Raw genomic sequence first — 18,619 nt, 5'->3', positions numbered from 1 at the left:
TGATAAGCCGCAGAGGCCCTGAGTAGAAAAAGGTGATTGCAGCAAGGGCATGGACGTCAACAGGTGGTCCTGGGTGCAGATAGCCAATAGGCTGACGGGCAGGGAAAGGGGGTTCATGGGCAGCAGACGCCCTTTCCCCATACCAAGAAATAAGTTTTATCAGAGAAAGTACGGTTCACGGTTTCAGAAGGCAGATCAGGCACAGATGGATATGAAGAAGAAGCAGCTCCTAACCCTGATCGAGGAGTAGTTGATCAGGATCCTAAGCTATTGCACCCTCGCAACTACGCGCAGCTACGCGCAGCTACGTCGGTCAGCGAGCTGTTTCGGTCTAATAATGTACTTTTTCTTGATTCTGGGGTAATTTTAGTCGACGGACGTTTCCAAGCTTGGCCGCCCTGCACGCGCACGTTTCCCTGAGTGGTACTAGAGCTGTCCAAGGTTGCTGTACTGTCCTAGAAGTGAGGTACGAGAGGTACTTGAAAGGGTACAGAGGGTACTGAGTGGAGTTTGGGTGAGAGAGAGAGAGACAGAGACAGAGAGGGTGCCTGCCTCAGTAGTAGTAGTGCGCTACTGTACCTTCTTTATCCTGGGCCGACAACTCTCTCTCTACATTTCAATTCGAGCAGGCACGACGTTGCAGAACGCCAGGATTGCGACTTGTCCAGTCCACACTTCACTCTACTCTACCATCATCACAATAACAACAACCACTGCAATTATTCCGCTGTTACATGGTTCCCCTGCACCACATTCACCCGGGTCATGTCTTTGCTGTCTTCGACAAGCCTTCCGTGTCTGCTCTCTGCTTGAGCTCGCTTCCCCCGAACTACCCAGAGCAGTCCGCGGCCCTTCACACCGCAACTCTCCCTGCCACACATCGTTCACCAGCACATGATCATGATTATTGAATGAAAGACGAATCCACGCCGCCCTTCTGATAGAGAAGCTGAAACCCAAACGAAACGAAGAGCTCGAAAGAATGGGGAATTCGAGTGGCAAGCCCATTGTCTTTACCAACGAAGGTGAGGCACCTCCCTCCGCCCTTTTTACTTTTTCTACATGCCCCATTTGGAATTACGGGCTGGTAGCATAGGCAATTCGGGACATGTTGAGAAGAAAAAGAGCTTGGAAGTCATGGTTACACTTAGCTGACACATGAGTTCTTCGATTGTAGTCAGCCTCGACCATTTCCGCCTTTTACGAGTAGTCGGCAAGGGAGCCTTTGGAAAAGTCAGGATAGTAGAGCGCAAAGACACAGGCCTGACCTTTGCTCTAAAATACATCCGTAAAGATGAAGGTAAGCCATCAGCTACGCTACCGTGAAGCATTGGGCCATCATCTGACATCTATCAAGTCGTGCGATCCGAGAGCGTTCGCAACATGATCCGCGAGAGACGCATGCTGGAACATCTAAATCACCCTTTCCTGTGTAATTTGAGATATAGTTTTCAAGATGTCGAGTATCTGTATGTTACATTATTTTCTGATTACACTTACCTCCCTGAGCTGACAACATCAGATATATTGTTGTGGACCTCATGACAGGTGGTGACCTACGCTTTCACATTTCCAGAAAGTCCTTTACAGAAGAGGCTGTTCGATTCTGGATAGCAGAGCTCGGGTGTGCTCTACGGTATATCCACGGCCAAAACATCGTTCACCGCGATGTCAAGCCCGATAATGTGCTATTAGATTCGGACGGCCATGTTCATCTGGCAGATTTTGTACGTACAATGCCACCCAAACTTTCTTCATGCATCGGTACTGATACCATTCTAGAATGTAGCGACAGATCTAACGCCAGGAAAAGCCTTGACAAGTAGATCAGGCACACTAGCTTACTTGGCCCCCGAGGTTTACAGAGGTAAAGGCTACGGTGCCGAGTGCGATTGGTGGTCGCTTGGTGTTGTATTTTACGAGTGTATCTATAACAAGGTATGTAGTTTCCCGCCGGCTATCGTACAAAAGCTGACATCACCCCTGCAGAGACCTTTCGAAGGCCATCACCACGATCAATTAATACAATCTATCGTCAAAGGAGAGCCGAATTTCCCCGTCACCAACCCTCCTGTCTCGATGGTGTGCATGCACGCCATAAGTTCACTTCTAGAAAAAGACAAGAGCCAGAGAATAGGCGCCGCCTCATTCGAGTCTTTCATGGACAACCCCTTCTTCCGTCAACTCGACTTCGAAGCACTAGAAAACAAAGAAATCGACCCCATCTTCAAACCGTCCAGTGAGAAGACGAACTTTGATGCCACCTACGACCTGGAGGAGTTATTGCTGGAAGAGGCTCCATTGGAGGCAAGAACAAGGAAGCAGAAGCCTCGGCCGGAACTCCGCCCGGACGCCACCGAGGCCGAGATTCGAGCGGACGAGCTTCATCGCATGATCGAGACAATGTTCGAGCCATTCAATTACACCACTGTACCCGAGCAAAGGCAAGTTCTGCGGGAAATCGATTATGTGTATGCGCTAACATGACCAAGAAATCCCGCATCGTTGCCGCCAGGTACCGCGACTACCACGGACCATCCGGCCGAGCTGTCCACAGGCTCCCCTCGGCGAGCACCGCCGCCTTCCAGATCAGGCGAAGCGCCTGTGCAAGACTACAGCAGCAAACCACAATCAATACCAACACCCTTGTCACAAACTCCCCATAATGCATCACGAGCACGATCATCAACACATTCACCAAATGGTTCGCCGCCCCTGGTCACAGCGGCCATGCAAGCAGGGCCGCCGCCGCCGTCTACTTCGCCGGGAAGGCACGAATACGGAGCCCCAGGTCATGGTCAGCCCTCCCAGAAACCCCGCAATGTCAGATACGACGATTCGGCAGCTGCCAAGGAACCCCCCTAACGTCACATTCGTCTGGTCGACACAGGCCTCGTGGGAGTACAAGATCAACGTCTATGAGTGGAGGCGTGCAGGTAGTCCTCAACGAGACGGGTAGCTGGACCGACATGGCCAACCAAAGCCAGAACTTAATACAAGTCCCCGAGGAGCGGCAAAAACCATCTGGTATGCTCGGTTTCCTCGGCCGCAAGAAGGGCAGAGATCGAAGTCCCAAGGCAGGCAAAGAGCGAGAAAGAGGTGTTTTGGGCAAAGAAGGCGCCAGAGTGGTTGTTGGCAATTGAGAATCGCTCTCGAAGAGCTCACACGAATATACATCTGGTCGTGCGGAGTGTCTGGCCCCGAAACCACACGATGCGCGAGCAGTGCTGTAAGCATTATGAAGCTGACAGTCGTTCACTTCACTACCATGTCCACCGCACGTCTGCAACATCAAAACCTAACATCTAACATAACCGCCGACACCGACTGGTACGGACCGGACGTCATAGATCAGTATTGACATGTTTTACCCCTGTACATCGACGCTGCCCTTCTCAACAACCGAGATCCTCAATACATGATCTGAACATCAATCATAGACATTGGCGACTAAAGGCGTTTTTTGTTCATTCGTTTGCTTGGATGTCTTGTTTCCATTTTTTCCTAACTCTTTCATACACAACCAGTCGAGTAGAAGGCGAGGGAGGCAGAGCGGTTGGATGGTACATGCTCTTGCCCATCATTCATTTCCATTTGCTCCACAACTCTTCAAAACCACGGAGGAAGGCGAAGAGTGGTAAAAGAGGAAAAGAAAGGTCAGAGAGGGCGGATTCAAGGAAAGGTAAAGAGAAGGAAGAAGAAGGAGACGATGATGATGATAGGGTTTGCCATTTACCGGTGTTTGTTTATTCATTCCTGATACCATTATTCCAATCGTTTTTTTTTGTCTTGCGGGAATAACTTCATCCTCTTTTATCCCACGGGAATGAGAAGGGGTCAGGACACTGTTTCTGTTGTTATTGTTGTCTACTTTACGTTATGTGATGATTGTTTTTTGTGTTTCGAATCTTGTTGCATCCGTTCTCAGCATCGTACTCGGTTGATTTGTTGTCGATATGTCTACTTAGCTGGTCAGACTGTTCTCTGTTTAAATTGTCACCTCAGCCCCTTGTCTCGAAGCATCTGCTTTGACCAGATATCGCTACCTTCCTTTGTTGTTGCTACTTGGCCTTGCTTGCTCATCCACAGCTCGCTCCTGCCAGCTCTGACACCTCTTCTCAGTCCTCGATCCCTACCTTATATTCTAACACAATCTTGGATTTCATCATATACTATAATACTATCGTCCTATACACCAGACCCGCCTCATTCTATCTCTCTTGTTCTGCTCTTTTCTTATCTGCTTGGATGCGATGGTGTGATGTAGCAAGGTAGCGTAAGTACTACACTACCACCTTCTCACTTGAGTTGTTGTGTTCTCAGAATCCTCTATCTTCCTTTCGAGGATATCGAAAGACTGAAGAAGTCGCGAAGAGATACGGGTTACAATTTCAACTTGGACGTACGTAGCATGGGACTCGAGAATCTGCTCTGAAGATTATAGCTTCCTACGTTGAAGTCCAAACCGAGTCAAGACGAGCCGAGCTCGCGAAAATTGGCATTTCTTCGGCGCTGTTCTGAGCGCTGCTGCTGTCTAGGTAGTCTCTCCCTTTTCCCCCCTTTTCATAAGCAGGAATGCGGAAAGACGACCATGTGCTTGTTACTATTCTCATTCATTCTCCCTGCTCTTATTTTCCCTTTGTCGGCGCAGCTTTTCGCCTACTTGACTCGAGATGCTGTCATTCCATCTTGATTGTCTGATGATGATTAATTGTACATGGTCGCTCGATTCCCCTGCATTGACCAAGGATTATGCCTTCTCCTCCGTCTTCGTTTCAAGCCAGACCGGTGGTGCCGGCATCTTGATCTGCCACTTCTGCGTCGGCCGGCTTGCCCAGACCGTGTTCTTTGAGTAGGGCATCAATCTCCTCGGCGCCCCAAAGGTGGTGGTATATTTGACCAGACTTTGTTCGGCCGACGGTGGCGAATTCGACTAGACAGATGTGGATTAGCAGAGATACAGGGAATGATGAAAGGAAAACAAAGTCGTACGCTTCTCGCTGCTCAACTTGGTCGAGTCCATGGTCTTGCTCAACACCTTGACTGCCAGTCCACAGGCCTCCTTGAGATTGCACTCCTCGTTGTAGTCCTGCTTGAGCAGACTCTGGGCGCTGGCGTTGTTCGCGCCGACCGAGGTGGCCTTCCAGCCGCCGTAGTTGCCGGAGGGATTGCTCTGGTAGAGCTGGAAGTGGCGCTGGGCGTCGTAGCCGGCGTAGATGAAGGAAACACCAAAGGGACGAAGGCCTCCGTGTTGGGTGTAGCCTTGCTTGAGATCGCAAAGTCGTCGGACGAGCTGCTCGCAGGGGATTTCTTGGTTGTAGGTCAGGAGGTATTGCTGGGCTGCTTGACGGGCGTAGTTGATGAGGATGTTGGCGTCTGCTGTCATGCCTGCTACTGCGCAGATCATGTTGCTGTGAAGGAGAGATTAGAGGTCTGATCTGGTCTGTTTCCGACGGTCTGCAGATGCGCACTCGTTTAAGATGTACAACTTCTCGGCGGATGTGTCTTGTTCCAATAGCTTGCTGGTGACCTTGCGTTCGGCCGCCAGGACGATTCCATCTTGTGCTAAGATGCCAATGGCGGTGCCGGCGTGTGAGATGGCCTCGAGGGCGTATTCGACTTGATACAGACGACCTTCGGGGGAGAAGATGGTCGTCTAGAAGGAGAAGCAATGAAGGTTAGTCAAAGATGATGACGGCAGAGACAGGCAGGCACTTCGTACTCTTGAATCGTATCTTCTCGACATTGTGGCTGCGCGAGTTGTTGTTGTTGTGTTATGACGAGCAGCAGAGGAGCAGTCTTTCGCTATGGCTTTGGAGAAGAGAAGTGATCAGATGCAAAACAAGCGAGTGGTTATTGTCGGTTGACGAGAGATGATGAACGCTGTATATGTACATCTAATATCAAGGCATTGCCTCACTGTAGCTCCAGGCAGCTTCACCCACGCGCGGCGGGCGGAGCTGCGGTGTTTCCAATATGCCAAGTGTTCCCCCCTCCGCCCTCCACTCCGCCGTCGTTCCACCCACCACCAAGCGATGAGGCGACCCTGTCCACCACTCGCTTACTTTCCACGCTCCTCTTTACTCGGTGGACGTCACCTATCTCGACCCAACTTTGACTGTAGCTACTCAGTAAGTACACAACAGCTCAAGAGTGGAGGACAAAGCCACATCCTCGTACCCTAATCAAAGTTCAGAAGAGCCTTCACATAAGTCTAGGCGAGCTAAGCCAGGATGTCTGGAACATTTTCAAGCCACCGGCCGAGCCATCTTCCCCCATCAACTCCTACCTGTATGTGTTTTCAACAAGGCCTGGGACGGGATTGGCAATCACTCATGGTCAGCTATCTCTTCAGCTCGCACATATCGCCCAGTCCCGACGCCGCAACAGATCTCCCAAGCCCCCGTCCCGCCAAGCTTGCCTGCCCTATATCGGAATGTGCTGATAGCTGGTAGATCTCATGATAGGATCGGCTCGCTGACTTGCATTTGCATATCAGCCCGCCAGGAACACACGGCTATCTATCTATCGGCTTTCCGATAGTGGGTCCATGGACGTGTGTGGTCTGGTCGAAGCTAATATAAATACTACAAGTCGTATGGCATCTTTTTTTTGTGAGATCCGTAGTTTTTGGTTTCGTTTGGTATAGACAGTAAGACTCGTACTCGATCACCGTGTCACGTTCTACACATCATGCTTTTCTCCAAGTCTGTAGCTTTTGCTGTAGCGAGCATCATCTCCTCTGCTGTTGCTGTGCCAGTATGTAAGCAAACACATTTCTGCCTCGATTCGGAAAGTAACAGATGTAGTATAACCCACACCTGCACAAGAACACGGCTCTTGTCATCATCGATGTCCAGAACGACTTTGTGAATGGCTCGCTGGGAAGTCTCAGAGCCCCGGCAATCCTGCCCCAACTCTACCGTCTGCTGGACAAGCATGACTGGCCCCTGATCATCGCGTCTCAAGACTGGCACCCATCGGACCATGTCAGCTTCTACACCAGCCACCCGGGCAAGGCCAGTGGCGACACAGTCATGGACCCCTTCGTCGCGGACCCGACCACCAAGTGGGAATTGCAAACGCTCTACACGCCTCACTGCGTCCCCGAGACCTGGGGCTCTGAGCTCGAGAACGGCATCAGCACTCGTCTGCACAACCTAGAGGGCTTCAGGACATCAGTCAACTACATCAAGAAGGCGCAGAACCACACCGTGGACTCCTACTCTGCGTTCGCCGATAACCAGCATTACCAGTTCACTACTCTGCAGACCGAGCTGCATGCTCACGGCATCGAGAGGATTGTCATTGGTGGTCTTGTCACAAACGCTTGTGTCAGGGGCACGAGTATCGACGGCATCAAGCTGGGCTTCGAGGTCATCTTGTTGGAGGACGCCACCGAGGCCCCGACGCAGCAGCTTAAGGATGACACTATTGCTGAACTCAAGGGGTGGGGTGTTACGGTCATGAAGACGAAGGAGTGGGAGGCCAAGAACCGTGTGTAATTGGCAAAAGTGAAAAGGGTGTGATAAGTAGTTTTGTACATGGGTATTGTTCTAAAGGTTTGACTTGGGGGCCAGCCAGAAATAACGAGATATGTTGTATGTTCCTTATGGAAGCTACGTTTCAACAGTGATTACGAGTGATAATAGTCTTCGAAAGCACAAGGGCCAGCAGAATGAGATGCACCTCATTCGGTCGAGCCCTCCAGTACCTCGAAATCCAGGTCAAATATAAGACTGATTTGACTGAAGGTGCTTGAGATCATTGACTTGGTTCACTCGTGCGGCGGACAGGGTGCCCGTCAAAACCCGGCTTTTGATCGCGACCTGGATTGAAGGCCGGGCACTTCTACCGAATCCCGTCATGATTACGATGCGTCCAGATACAGACTATGCTTCGCTTCTACCTGAACTCGACAGCAACCCACGAAGCTATTCCAAAATGCCTCCACGTCATCAAGTATTGTCAATGTCAATGGAATGCATAGGTGCGCGAGGGAGCGCCATAAGCAATCTCCACTACCTTGCCCGGATCAATTCGTTTCCCCGCTTCCGAGGAGTAAGACCACCTCGCACTCTCGCCTCAGAGCTCAAGCTTGTACGCATCATAATGAGCACGACAAGAGTCAAGGAATAAACGCCATTTCCACTACCCGAAGGAAGTCGAACAGGCAGCAACGAATCAGACAGAGGCCAAGCGACCAGGCCAGATGCTGGAAATGCCACGTCGACTTCTGTGCTCATGGGATTGATGTGCACTAGCAAAAGTCTCGTCATGGTTGTCAGACTGACCTCCCCACATGTGGCTGTAGACCCCTGCCCGGTCTTGGAGAACATGGTCGGGCAACCACAAAAGATGAATCCACTGCATTTCCTACTGGTCAAAGGGAATGCATAGCGATGCGAAACAGCAAGCGAGCAGTAAAGCACTGTACAGTCTTTGTCGAGACCTTGATGCAACGTGATACGGAATCACATTCAGGTGGCGTACTCGCACATGTGTCTGCGTTTCTCGGAGCAACTTCCACCCCGAACAAAACTTACTTCGACCATCGGCCGTGAGACAGTCTATCTCACTGTACCTGACTTTACCCAGATCGCGGCTGTGCATTGACGCTCCTTGTCATCGCCAAATGCACGACCACTCGTAAGAAGCCAGGTCATATCCATCCAGTGACAGCTCCAACAGTAGACAAAAAGCGGGGTGTGGTGGGGGTCCCCTGTTGTACCATCTCACTGAAGCTAAACCCGTATGTGGCAAGAAAGAAACAAACGTCATCAGCGTATATTTATCCAAATAGAGGTTAGCGAGGTAACGGCAAGGCTCGTACACACCGGACTGCTGCATTGCTCCGAACATTGAGGGATCAATTGCGTGATGACATCTCCCGACTGACTGGTGCAGTACCTTGACGATGACTAGTCCGTCCCCTTGCGCATGCGCAAAGTCATCGATGAGGCGTAGAAGGCGTGTGAGAGTGCACATGCACTAGGTAGGATGAAGGACTAGTGAGACTTGGAGCAGTATATAAGATGCCATGCTCATGCTCGTTTTGGTTTGTATCTCATCATCCAAATGAACTCATCTGCTATTCTAAGACGCACCACTAAGTCCAACAACAACATTCTATCGTTCATCCTCAGATCCAAGAGAATGTCCTCCACCAACCAGTCCCACGCAGTTGACCCCGTCAACAGCTCCAAGGGTTCGTAGCCTCCTCTCTGTTCCTTCTCTACACACCACCAGCTAACTTGTTCTCCAGTCCCCGGAAAGGTCCAGGAGAAGGTCCCCGCCGGCGTTGAGAAGGCTCTGCCCAACAGCGTCCACGACACCGGTGCCGGCTCAGACAAGGCTGCCCAGAGCAGTGGCGGCGTCTCCCACGCCACTGGCCCTTCAAAGGTCCCTCAGAAGATCCAGGAGATCGCCCCGAAGGGTCTCGAGGATGCCCTTCCTGAGAAGATCCACCCTACCAAGTAAACTGGGAGCATGTTGTGATAATTTACGTCTTGGTATCTCGATGCCCTGATATCGGAGGTTATGACAGCTATGGGAGGTTAATATAATGTATGATATTACAGAATATGACGAACTGTTACTTTTCTCTACACTCCATTTTCTGTCTCCTCCCTGTGATTACACGACATAGGATTATGATGAGTGCATATGGTGCGTGTTCTTACATTGAATCAACCGATTACCGAAACCTTCAGTCTTCAGTAATTCGCGCGGAATAATGTTGATCAAATAGATGATGACCAAATGCGGTTGCCTGAGATAAAAACATGAGTATTCACGGTTAAACACTTCTGCCCCATGAGCTTGATTCCTTGGCATGTGTAATCGAGTCTCATGACACACTAGCCAGCACCAGTAAACTGCCTAGCAGCAAACCTGACTTCGCCAGCCTCAATGTTAAACACAGCAATGACGTTCCTCAGAAACACATCTCCCAGAATCGTCCTACCCTGGCCCATTCTCTGCACACCCATTGCACAAACGCTGTCAACGCCACCACCACCACTGATCGGTAGCACAAGATCGCCTTCATTAATGTAAATCAATTTTCCCTGAATCACGACTCCGAAGACAGGGGCATGAGCAGCGCAGTCGACAGTGTATAGACCATACTGCTCTTGCTGCAGTCGCGCAGGAGGGTCATACAGCGCCGCGAGAGCAGCGACGATATCATCCTGCGCGTAGATAAGCGTGGTTCCACTGTCGATGACAACGAGATCCGCATCGCCATCATCATTATTTTCATCTTCTGTTTCTCCAGCGGGCACGATAGGCGTATACCGCTCGTTCCCCGTGCCTCTGACGTCGAAAATGACAGCTCTGTCGCGCGACATGGCCCAGCCGGAGATGGACACGGGATAAAAAAGATGCTGGGTCTCGCCAGTCAGCGAATCCACGCCCGTGACAGCCACAGGCGCCGAAACGAAGACTGCACCGTACGGAATAGACGGCAGCCCGTCCAGAGCCAGCAGGCCTCCCACAGCAGTCAAGGCGGTCGGCGACGAAGCGCGTTGCAGAGCGAGACTGAAGACTGGCGACGAGACGAGTCCGCGCTTTTGCATCGTGGTAAATAGCGGGTCGTAGTGTCGTCTGGTGTCTGGACTGTCGGATCTGGGATCTTGCCCGCTGTAGGCGTCTGTGAGCAGGGGGTAGGCGAGCCCGATGAGACCCGAGGACAGCGTGTCGCCGTGCCAGCATGCGTAGTCGACAATTCCCATTTCTTGCTGGGACACTTCTATTCCTGCCATGCTTACGTTCTCGGTCATCATGGCTCCGTTGAGCAGTTCATTATCCGCATAGCTGATATTGAAGTTTTGGTCCGGGAGTATGTGGGCCGTTGCGGAGAGGTTGTAGCTTGGTCCGAAACGACAGGTTGCTTGGGCCTGTGTGGTTCCATTAGCGGAGACACATGTTTACTGGTTGGCGATCAGCCAGGTGTCGCTGCTTCCGGTGTCTACCACTACATTGAAAGATTGGTTGCCCGCCGTCATGGGGGCTAGGAAGACACTGCCACCTTGGACAGCGAGGAGCGAAGAATTGTGCGTCTGCTTGAGTCGAACCGACAGGATCGTCGTTAGTGAATGATAGATGGCACAATATGTATACAGCCTAAGATGAGTAACGGCTAACCTGTGACCGCGAATAAACCCCATCGACATGATCCTCGTGCCTCACCGCACTGAGATACTCAAAGCTCTGCGATCTCGCGTCTTCGCTTCTTTTCAGCGAGAGCACGTTGCTCGTGACTCTGTTGACACAGGGCTTGCTGACGATCCTTGGTCGCCGAGGAGTGCCTAGTGTAAATTCTGCGTTGCTGTGTGCGGAAACCGATGACATTGGCCAGGCAAACAGAAGCACTGTAGGCCAGGAAGGTCGCATCGCATTGGTCGTTCAGGCTGACGCCACTGCGAGGAGCACGTAGAGCAAAGGGAAGAAAAGAAGAGAATAAGGGGCTCGAAGATATCCCCCTTGGCCCACGGGAGTTGATCAGGGAAACAAAAGAAATGCTCATCGAATCGTGCTCATTTCTTGGTGTGACCTGCCACAAGATGAACGACAGTGGTGCAAAACAACAACGAAGAAGAGGAGACGAGGTCAACAAAGCGTGGACAGGAGATGACTTGCTTGGTTCTGGAAACTTACTGTCCGTATCGGAGGTAATGCAAGGTGTACTTTGGTCCACATTCCACATCTGATGGTATCAACCTCCGCACGGCTTGGCAAGCAGAAGGTGGTGTTTCGGGACATGAGTAACATGAACACAGACATGGAGGACATGCTCTCATGCAGCACCAAGATCAATACCCGGTATGCTTGCGGACGTAGATTAAAAAAAGGCCTTTTGAGGCATAGCTAAACCCGGGTATCATAGTTTCGAAAGTCATAGCGTTTCTTTTGTTTTCTTCTTTCCTCAATTGGCCCCGAAGTTCCAGTCGTCAAACTCGTCTTCTTCATCCTCCTCGTCTTCATCGCCCAGTGATGAATCTTGCGCTGCAGCAACATACGACTTGGGCGCATCGTCTACTATATCGGGCAGAATCTCATCCTCTGCTTCTCGCGCCTTGCGCAGCGCCTCTCTCTTCTCGCGTAACCTCCTCACGCGATCTTCCAATTCTTCCATTTCATCAAATTCGTCTTGCAGAGCGTTCGCCGCATCCTCTCTCTCTGCTTCGATTTCAGCTTCTCGCCTGCCCTTCTCGACGCTCTGATCTTGGCGCGCTTGAGCCGCAATGTCCTCAGCTGTCAAGGGAGCAGCACTGATCACTGCTGAAGCGCTGACTGTGGGAACAGCAGGAGTTGGAGCAGCTGCGAGATCTCGTTCGAACGCTGCCCATTCGTCTTCATCGACAGAAACCGGCTGGACAGGGACAGGCTGGGCTGTGCTGTGGCCGGGCAATTGTGATGTCGTGTCTGTTCTCAGGTCCTCCACCACAGATGCATCCGCAGGTGGCAGCATATCCACCTCGTCGTCGACAATATCCTGAGGTCCAGAATCATCGAAAGAGTCGCCAGGCACAGCTTTTACTCGTTTCCTGGTGTCATCCTCGGAGTCTCCAGCCTTGCGCTTCTTGCTCGGGGGAGCCTTGTCACGCATCTGTTGAAGACGCAGAGCATGTTGCGGTGACTTGATATGACTTTCCCACAGTGATTCCGTCTTTATTTGTAATGCGCAGACCGTACATAGTAGTTTCCCAGATTCTGTATATGAAGCATGGGGATGGTTTATGCGACGAGAAGCGCGCTCGTTGCGCAAGAGTGATCGGACGTCGGCCATGGCTGTAGGTGATTTTGACGCTTGTACTCAGACGAGTGCAATCATAGAGAAGCCTTGGATACTTGGAATATAGCAGAGTGCCGTGATTTCTTTGCTTCAAAGTGTGTTGGTTTATGACTTTTGCTCCAGAAGAAGAAGCCGCTCCAGACTTCCTTCCACCCCTGTACACTGCGTTGCGCCCTTGCGTCACGTCACATGCGGAAGGCGCAAACGGAGAAGCGGGTTCAGTGCCTGTACCTTTTCTGTGTACTCGACTCCAAGGTTCCCTGGCGTTTGGGAGCTGGATTTAATGCATGATATGACTTATGACCATTTTATGCATTTACACACCACTTATGCTGCGCACAGGCTGACAATTACCTTACTGTCAGGAAACAGCGATTCTCTATGCATAGTCTTGGCATCCGGGCGTTTGCCTCCGTTTGCACCTTCCACTCTCGCGTTACTCATACGAGCTTGCTTTCCCCTCACCTGCCCATTCTTCTCTGCAGATACGAAGTTATCAAGCCGCCATCTCTCCCACCTTTTCCCTGTCGATTGACTGCGATCGCGTTCTGATCTCGACACGCGTGCTGTCGGTCCATCTGCTACACATTACTTTTCCATCTCGAGAAACGTGGATTGCTAAACACCCACGACACAGCGCGTTCATCGCGTCAAGCTTGTCTTTTCCTGCCTTTCCCGCGCGGACGGCGCACAGCACTCCAGCTGTCAACCCTTGACAACTAACCATCGCTCTGTGCAGCATATATCTCTCGTGCTTTACAGTCACCGCCGCCGTCGGATCGCACGCCATCGCGAACCCAGCGGCAGCATCTTTGACTTCAAAAGCTGCCCTCGGCTTGGTGCTGGAAACGCGACGCGACCCAGCTTTCTTTCAAGCAGAAGCAGGGTGGAGGATATCGGTTGGGAGTTTAGCATAGTCCTGGATTAAGAGACGGCCCTTCTCGTCAACTGTTGTTTTGGCCGTATCACTTGTTGAAGTGTCTGCCTCATCGTTCCGCGGCGAGTCCTGTACCTGCCTTGCGCTTGTACACATAGTAGAAGTAACTACACGCGTGACTTGCTGTGTTTTGAACCTGTTGTATCTTGTCGATTGCCGCATCAACGTGACATTCGGGGGAGCATCAGAAATATCATGGCCGGTAAGCATCACATTATCATCATCATCACGACCATCATTCATTCATCTCCACCACCCACGTTTGGGATTCCGTTTCATCTGCAATGCCACAAGGCCTCGGGTTGAATGCCTGCAGAGGAGCAGCCAATCATAGCGCATAGAACTGACCATCTACTTTCTCCTTCTAGCATCAGCAGCAGACGAACCTCGTCGTTCTGGTCGTGCGACCAAGGGACAACACAAGAACCTAGACGGTGAAGAAACACCAAAGCCCGGCAAAAAGGCCGCAACACCGGCGGCGTCAGCTAGTAAAAAGTCGGCAAAGAAGTCTGCAGAGCCAGAGCCAGAGCCAGAGCCCGAAGCCGAAGCTGAAGAAGAGGGCGAAGACGAGGAAGAGGACGACGACGACGACGACGAGGAAGAGGAGAGAGTGCGCTGTGTGTGCGGAGACACGTCTGAGAAAGGACCTCCAGACTATGTCCAATGCGATGCGTGCCAAGTATGGCAGCATAACATCTGCCTGAACCTGCCCTTAGACGCCGACCTGTTGCCCGACAACTACCTCTGTGAACAATGTTCCCCAGACGACCACAAGGACCTCTTGGCCGCCATGGCCCGGGGCGAGAAGCCGTGGGAGGATAGACTGCGTGCCTGGCGCAATGCGAAGAAGAAGGGCAAGGGCCGAAGGAAGACGGGGGACCGCCAGAGTACAGCGAGCGAGCTCAAGTCAGACGCTGCCGCCCACGCCGTCTCTTCCAGTCCTGCTCCGGCATCCACTGCGGCATCCCAGCCTCCAGCCGCCGCTACGCCCACACCCGCGCCTTCGACGACACCAGCTGCAGCTTCCAAAGGCAAAGAGTCGGGAACCAAGAGGAAGTTCGAGGAGGACGAGGTCAAGGAAGAAGATGCTCCACCGGCTGCTGCCAAGTCGGAGGAGAGGGCCACGCACGAATCGTCAGCTCCTGCACCAACACCTACGCCCGCCGCCGCCGCCGCCGCCGCCGCCGCCTCTACTACTACTACTACTACTGCTACTGAAACGACTGCTTCGACCAGACGCGCCTCGTCTTCAGAAACCAAGAGAGCGGAGAAGAGACGGAAATCCAGCGCTCCCGCAGTCGACGGCCCTAAGAAACCCGACCCGGAAACTGCACTTGTCGAGATTGACCAACTGCCGCTGGAAAGAAAGAAGGCCGCCGAGGCGTTGAGTAAGGTCATCACCGACGATATCAACAGTAGAGTCAAGGCTGCCTCCTATCGCATTCCCGACGGTCACACGGCAACTTCACTTGGCAGACATCACGCTTCACGCATCGAATATGCCTTGTACATGAACCATGGTCCCAAGCTCACCGAGAGCTATTCAACCCAGTTCCGCGCTCTGCTTCCCAATCTCAAGCGAAACAACATGCTGATCGAGCGACTGCTCAAGTCGGACCTCACCGCTGATGAGCTGGCGGTCATGAAGCCAGAAGACATGGCAAGCGAAGAGGAGCAGAAGAAGCGCGCCGCGCTCAAGGAGGAAGTCGAGAAGCAGTCGGTCATGGTGCAGGAAGACGAGAAGCCTCGAATGAGACGCACACACAAAGGCGACGAGTACGTCGACGACGAATCTACCAACCAAACAGCCGAGCAGTCTGTCTTTGCCTCGAGGCCCGTCAGACACCGCGAGTCTGATGCCGAAGCTCCCAAATCCGGCAGCCCGACCGCTGCTCAAAATGCTTCCGCCGCCTCTGCTTCCGATGCCATGGACGTTGACAAGCCAGAGGGCGGCCACAGTCGACGCACTTCATCACAGCAATTTGATATTGGCGGCATTTGGGCCAAGACACAGCATACTGCTGATGGTGAACAAGGTCCTGATGCCCGGCCCACTCAACAGCCGTCGAGACGTCGTAGCTCTATACAGAGGCAGGCACAGCAGGAGAAAGGAGAAAAGGTCGACGCTGACGTAGACCGCTTACTTGCTGATGATGACAACGACGACGAGGAATATAACCCTGCTGAGTTGGGCCTGTCGGATGGTGCCGTCTGGCGTGGCGAGCTGGTGCAGCCCGGTGTCACGCAACTAACTACTACTGGTCGCTTTGTTGCCGGCAACGACTTTGGCAGATACATGCCATGGACTCAATTTCTGCCAAGAGCCCTTGAGATCGAGGGACGCCTGGAGGCTCGTCGCGCTGATGACTATCTATGTGGACTACAATGGTCCAGAAAGTCCGACGTTGCTGTGTTGGCACTGTCCCCGTACAACAACCGCCCAGCTTTCGACCAGATCTTCGACTACTTTGCCAGTCGTTCACGCTACGCCGTCATCAGGAAGGGCCATGGCATGAGCGAGATTGTCAAAGATGTCTACATAAGTCCCGTTGAAAAGGGAGGCCCCCTGCCTCCACACATTGGTCTCCTCGAACACAGTTCGCTCGATGCCTCCATTCCAGATCGTATCTTGCTCGTCACCTTTGTCGTCAACAAGCCGGCTCACTGGGATAACCCTTCGACCGCGCCCATTCCGCTAGACGCCCAGGTGGCACAGAATGGAAATGGCATTCCGCCACACTTGCGCAACGGCCCTGTGGCATCGCCCATCAACAGTCAGCCGCCCGCGCCCGCCTTCTCGCCTGCGCCACCACAGACCGCAAATGGAGCCACCGGCTTTCCCTACAGCACCCCGAACAGCAATGCTATCCCGCCTAACCCATACGGTGCGCTTACGCAGAATACTCCTGCGCTCGTACCCCAGTACCCTGGCACGCCCCTTGCCGCTTATACCGCTGCCGCACCCCCACACCCGAACCCTCTCGTGGCGCGTATTCTAGGCCCGCTCGCCAACGCGCCCACTGTCCAGCACATTTTGCAAAGCGCCGGTGGCGGTGAGATTGCCGAAAATATCCTTCAAGGCATGAAGACGATCTTGACAACCGATCCCAGTGCCGCTGAAGACTTGGGCCGCTTTTCTGCGCACCTGGGGCTCACCCCAAGCGGTGCTTCCGGGAACTAGGCGTTTCGTGGGAAGTCAGATAGAACCAACATTTCGCAACCAGCAGAAGCAGCCAACATTGAGACTACCGATCGTGGCATGCGACGTCGAGGCAGACTCGGACGCCACGGCAGGGCTAAAGAATCACCTGCGTTCAGGAGGCTCAAGCGGCTCGTCGGACCTTGAGTTGGTTGTTTCCTTTGTATCATCTATCACAGTCCCGCGACTGCTTTTGTCCATGTCTGCTGCCAGTATCGTACTCTCAAAGCATTATCACGGCGGTACGAGATTTGGATGATGTGGAGTGATGAAAAGTGCGATGATGGAGTGCCTCGATAAAAGGCACACGGCGGATTCATGCGATGCTACGGCTCAGGGATACCCATAGGAATGCTTTTTCTTTTTCGTTTTCTGTTTCAGGAGTTCTTTGTGCTTGGTTTTACTTTCTTCCTTCCCACTTCTATCCGGCTCCGTTGCTTCGTCCCATTCGAGAACTTCTTGCGGGTCGAAGTTCAGAGCTACGAAAGAATACTCAGTCGCATGAACAAAAAGCCAGAGCACCAAAAAGCTTCTCTGGACCAAGCTGGAGTAGAGGAGACACGGGTTCTATGGCTGCGTTTTCTGTGTCTATGTACTTGTCAGATTCTGCTATCAGAGCTAGAATCTGGATCAGTGCGGGAAGGAGGGAGAATATAGGTAGTCAAGCATGGGCGAGAGAGGGACGGGACGGTGTCTGGAGTGAACTCCTTTTTCTTTTCAGCTCGAAGCTGAATGTGTAATACGACATTCTTTGTTTCGTAGTCATAAGTCATAGGTAGCTTTAGACTCCATCGCACTTTTTCTTCTTTATCGATACCAGGTCCTCGCTTCGAAGGTGTGTATGAGTTATCGTTCACTCACACATGATATCAGTGACAAGAAGCCCTTCACACTCGCGGGTACAAGTAAGTCTGCCAAAGACCATGAACCGCAAATAAAGACACACGTCACAATTCCTTCTTGCCCGCCTTCCGTTACAACCATCATCTCCGGTCTCTAACAGTACTTATCCTCCACACAGAAGCTCCAGCACCGAAGCGCCCACCAGCAAAAAAAGAGAAAACCAGATCTCTCGAGATCGGTTGGTTCGACGAAGAGACGTATAGAGGTTCATGGCACGCCATGCAAGAAAAAGGAGATAGTAGAGCAAGAGTCTATGAGTAGCTAAGATACCTTACCTTAAAAGTGAGGAACAGGGGCCTTCCCGGTCGTGCTGCATATCTACTGTAAGGTCTCTATACTACACGACTATGCATGCCTGCCATCTTCATTCTAGGTTGGTGCTTGGGATGTTTCAGGTCTTCTTTTGGTGTCTTAGTCCTTTTTCTATGTTTGTGGGATAGGGAGGATGGCAAGGGCAAGTGGGTTGAGGGTTAGCTGTTTGCTTCTGGAGGATCATACTTTGTTGTGTTTCTTAGCTCTGGTTCTTCGGCTGCTGATTGTTGGTCTTCAGTAGGCGTAGGTCATAGTCTTAAGATCGAGTAGCTGTTGTGAGCCTCGCTAGCTTCATTACAAAGAATATTAAAAGTAGAAGGAAGGGGAGAGGTTTTGATAGAGCGAATACATAGACCCTACCATCTCTCTCGGCGGATAATATACAAGATTGTTCCCGAGAAGTAAAAGAACAACCAGGAATCAACCAAAGATAAAGACAGAAAGGGCTACGTACACCTCCATCCTATCC

The 18,619-nt window shown here is 52.0% G+C and overlaps 7 protein-coding genes across 8 annotated transcripts; 5 read left to right on the top strand and 2 right to left on the bottom strand.

Moving 5' to 3' along the window:
• Nucleotides 1-982: 982 nt before the first annotated feature.
• Nucleotides 983-2,865, top strand: AAFC00_004235 (uncharacterized protein; the record flags this gene model as incomplete). Its single annotated transcript, XM_069343844.1, has 7 exons — nt 983-1,025; nt 1,178-1,300; nt 1,358-1,469; nt 1,523-1,727; nt 1,783-1,938; nt 1,990-2,444; nt 2,493-2,865. The coding sequence occupies 7 exons, from the start codon at nt 983-985 to the stop codon at nt 2,863-2,865; spliced, it is 1,467 nt and encodes a 488-aa protein (XP_069202392.1).
• A 53-nt stretch (nt 2,866-2,918) lies between these two features.
• Nucleotides 2,919-3,143, top strand: AAFC00_004234 (uncharacterized protein; the record flags this gene model as incomplete). Its single annotated transcript, XM_069343843.1, has 1 exon — nt 2,919-3,143. One exon carries the CDS (start codon nt 2,919-2,921, stop codon nt 3,141-3,143), a length of 225 nt encoding a protein of 74 aa, XP_069202391.1.
• A 1,632-nt stretch (nt 3,144-4,775) lies between these two features.
• Nucleotides 4,776-5,746, bottom strand: AAFC00_004233 (uncharacterized protein; the record flags this gene model as incomplete). The annotated part of the gene is made up of 4 exons (XM_069343842.1): nt 4,776-4,933; nt 4,993-5,411; nt 5,472-5,656; nt 5,723-5,746. The coding sequence occupies 4 exons, from the start codon at nt 5,744-5,746 to the stop codon at nt 4,776-4,778; spliced, it is 786 nt and encodes a 261-aa protein (XP_069202390.1).
• A 947-nt stretch (nt 5,747-6,693) lies between these two features.
• On the top strand, nt 6,694-7,505 carry AAFC00_004232 (uncharacterized protein; the record flags this gene model as incomplete). The annotated part of the gene is made up of 2 exons (XM_069343841.1): nt 6,694-6,759; nt 6,810-7,505. The coding sequence occupies 2 exons, from the start codon at nt 6,694-6,696 to the stop codon at nt 7,503-7,505; spliced, it is 762 nt and encodes a 253-aa protein (XP_069202389.1).
• A 1,541-nt stretch (nt 7,506-9,046) lies between these two features.
• AAFC00_004231 (uncharacterized protein) lies at nt 9,047-9,480 on the top strand (the record flags this gene model as incomplete). 2 transcript variants are annotated; one of them, XM_069348631.1, is made up of 3 exons in its annotated part: nt 9,047-9,058; nt 9,115-9,208; nt 9,266-9,480. In XM_069348631.1, 3 exons carry the CDS (start codon nt 9,047-9,049, stop codon nt 9,478-9,480), a joined length of 321 nt encoding a protein of 106 aa, XP_069202388.1. The 2 variants fall into 2 exon arrangements, with proteins under 2 accessions (XP_069202388.1, XP_069202387.1); XM_069343840.1 differs by lacking the exon at nt 9,047-9,058 and having other exon boundaries at nt 9,079-9,208.
• A 2,449-nt stretch (nt 9,481-11,929) lies between these two features.
• On the bottom strand, nt 11,930-12,793 carry AAFC00_004230 (uncharacterized protein; the record flags this gene model as incomplete). The annotated part of the gene is made up of 1 exon (XM_069343838.1): nt 11,930-12,793. The coding sequence occupies one exon, from the start codon at nt 12,791-12,793 to the stop codon at nt 11,930-11,932; it is 864 nt and encodes a 287-aa protein (XP_069202386.1).
• A 1,138-nt stretch (nt 12,794-13,931) lies between these two features.
• On the top strand, nt 13,932-16,917 carry AAFC00_004229 (uncharacterized protein; the record flags this gene model as incomplete). The annotated part of the gene is made up of 2 exons (XM_069343837.1): nt 13,932-13,938; nt 14,105-16,917. The coding sequence occupies 2 exons, from the start codon at nt 13,932-13,934 to the stop codon at nt 16,915-16,917; spliced, it is 2,820 nt and encodes a 939-aa protein (XP_069202385.1).
• Nucleotides 16,918-18,619: the final 1,702 nt, after the last annotated feature.

The sequence above is a fragment of the Neodothiora populina genome (genome assembly GCF_041146345.1).
Source record: "Neodothiora populina strain CPC 39397 chromosome Unknown canker_contig_17, whole genome shotgun sequence".
In the NCBI taxonomy this organism is placed as follows: domain Eukaryota; kingdom Fungi; phylum Ascomycota; class Dothideomycetes; order Dothideales; family Dothioraceae; genus Neodothiora; species Neodothiora populina.
Note: the sequence above shows the minus strand (reverse complement) of the source record. Positions and strands in the feature narration are given on the sequence as shown.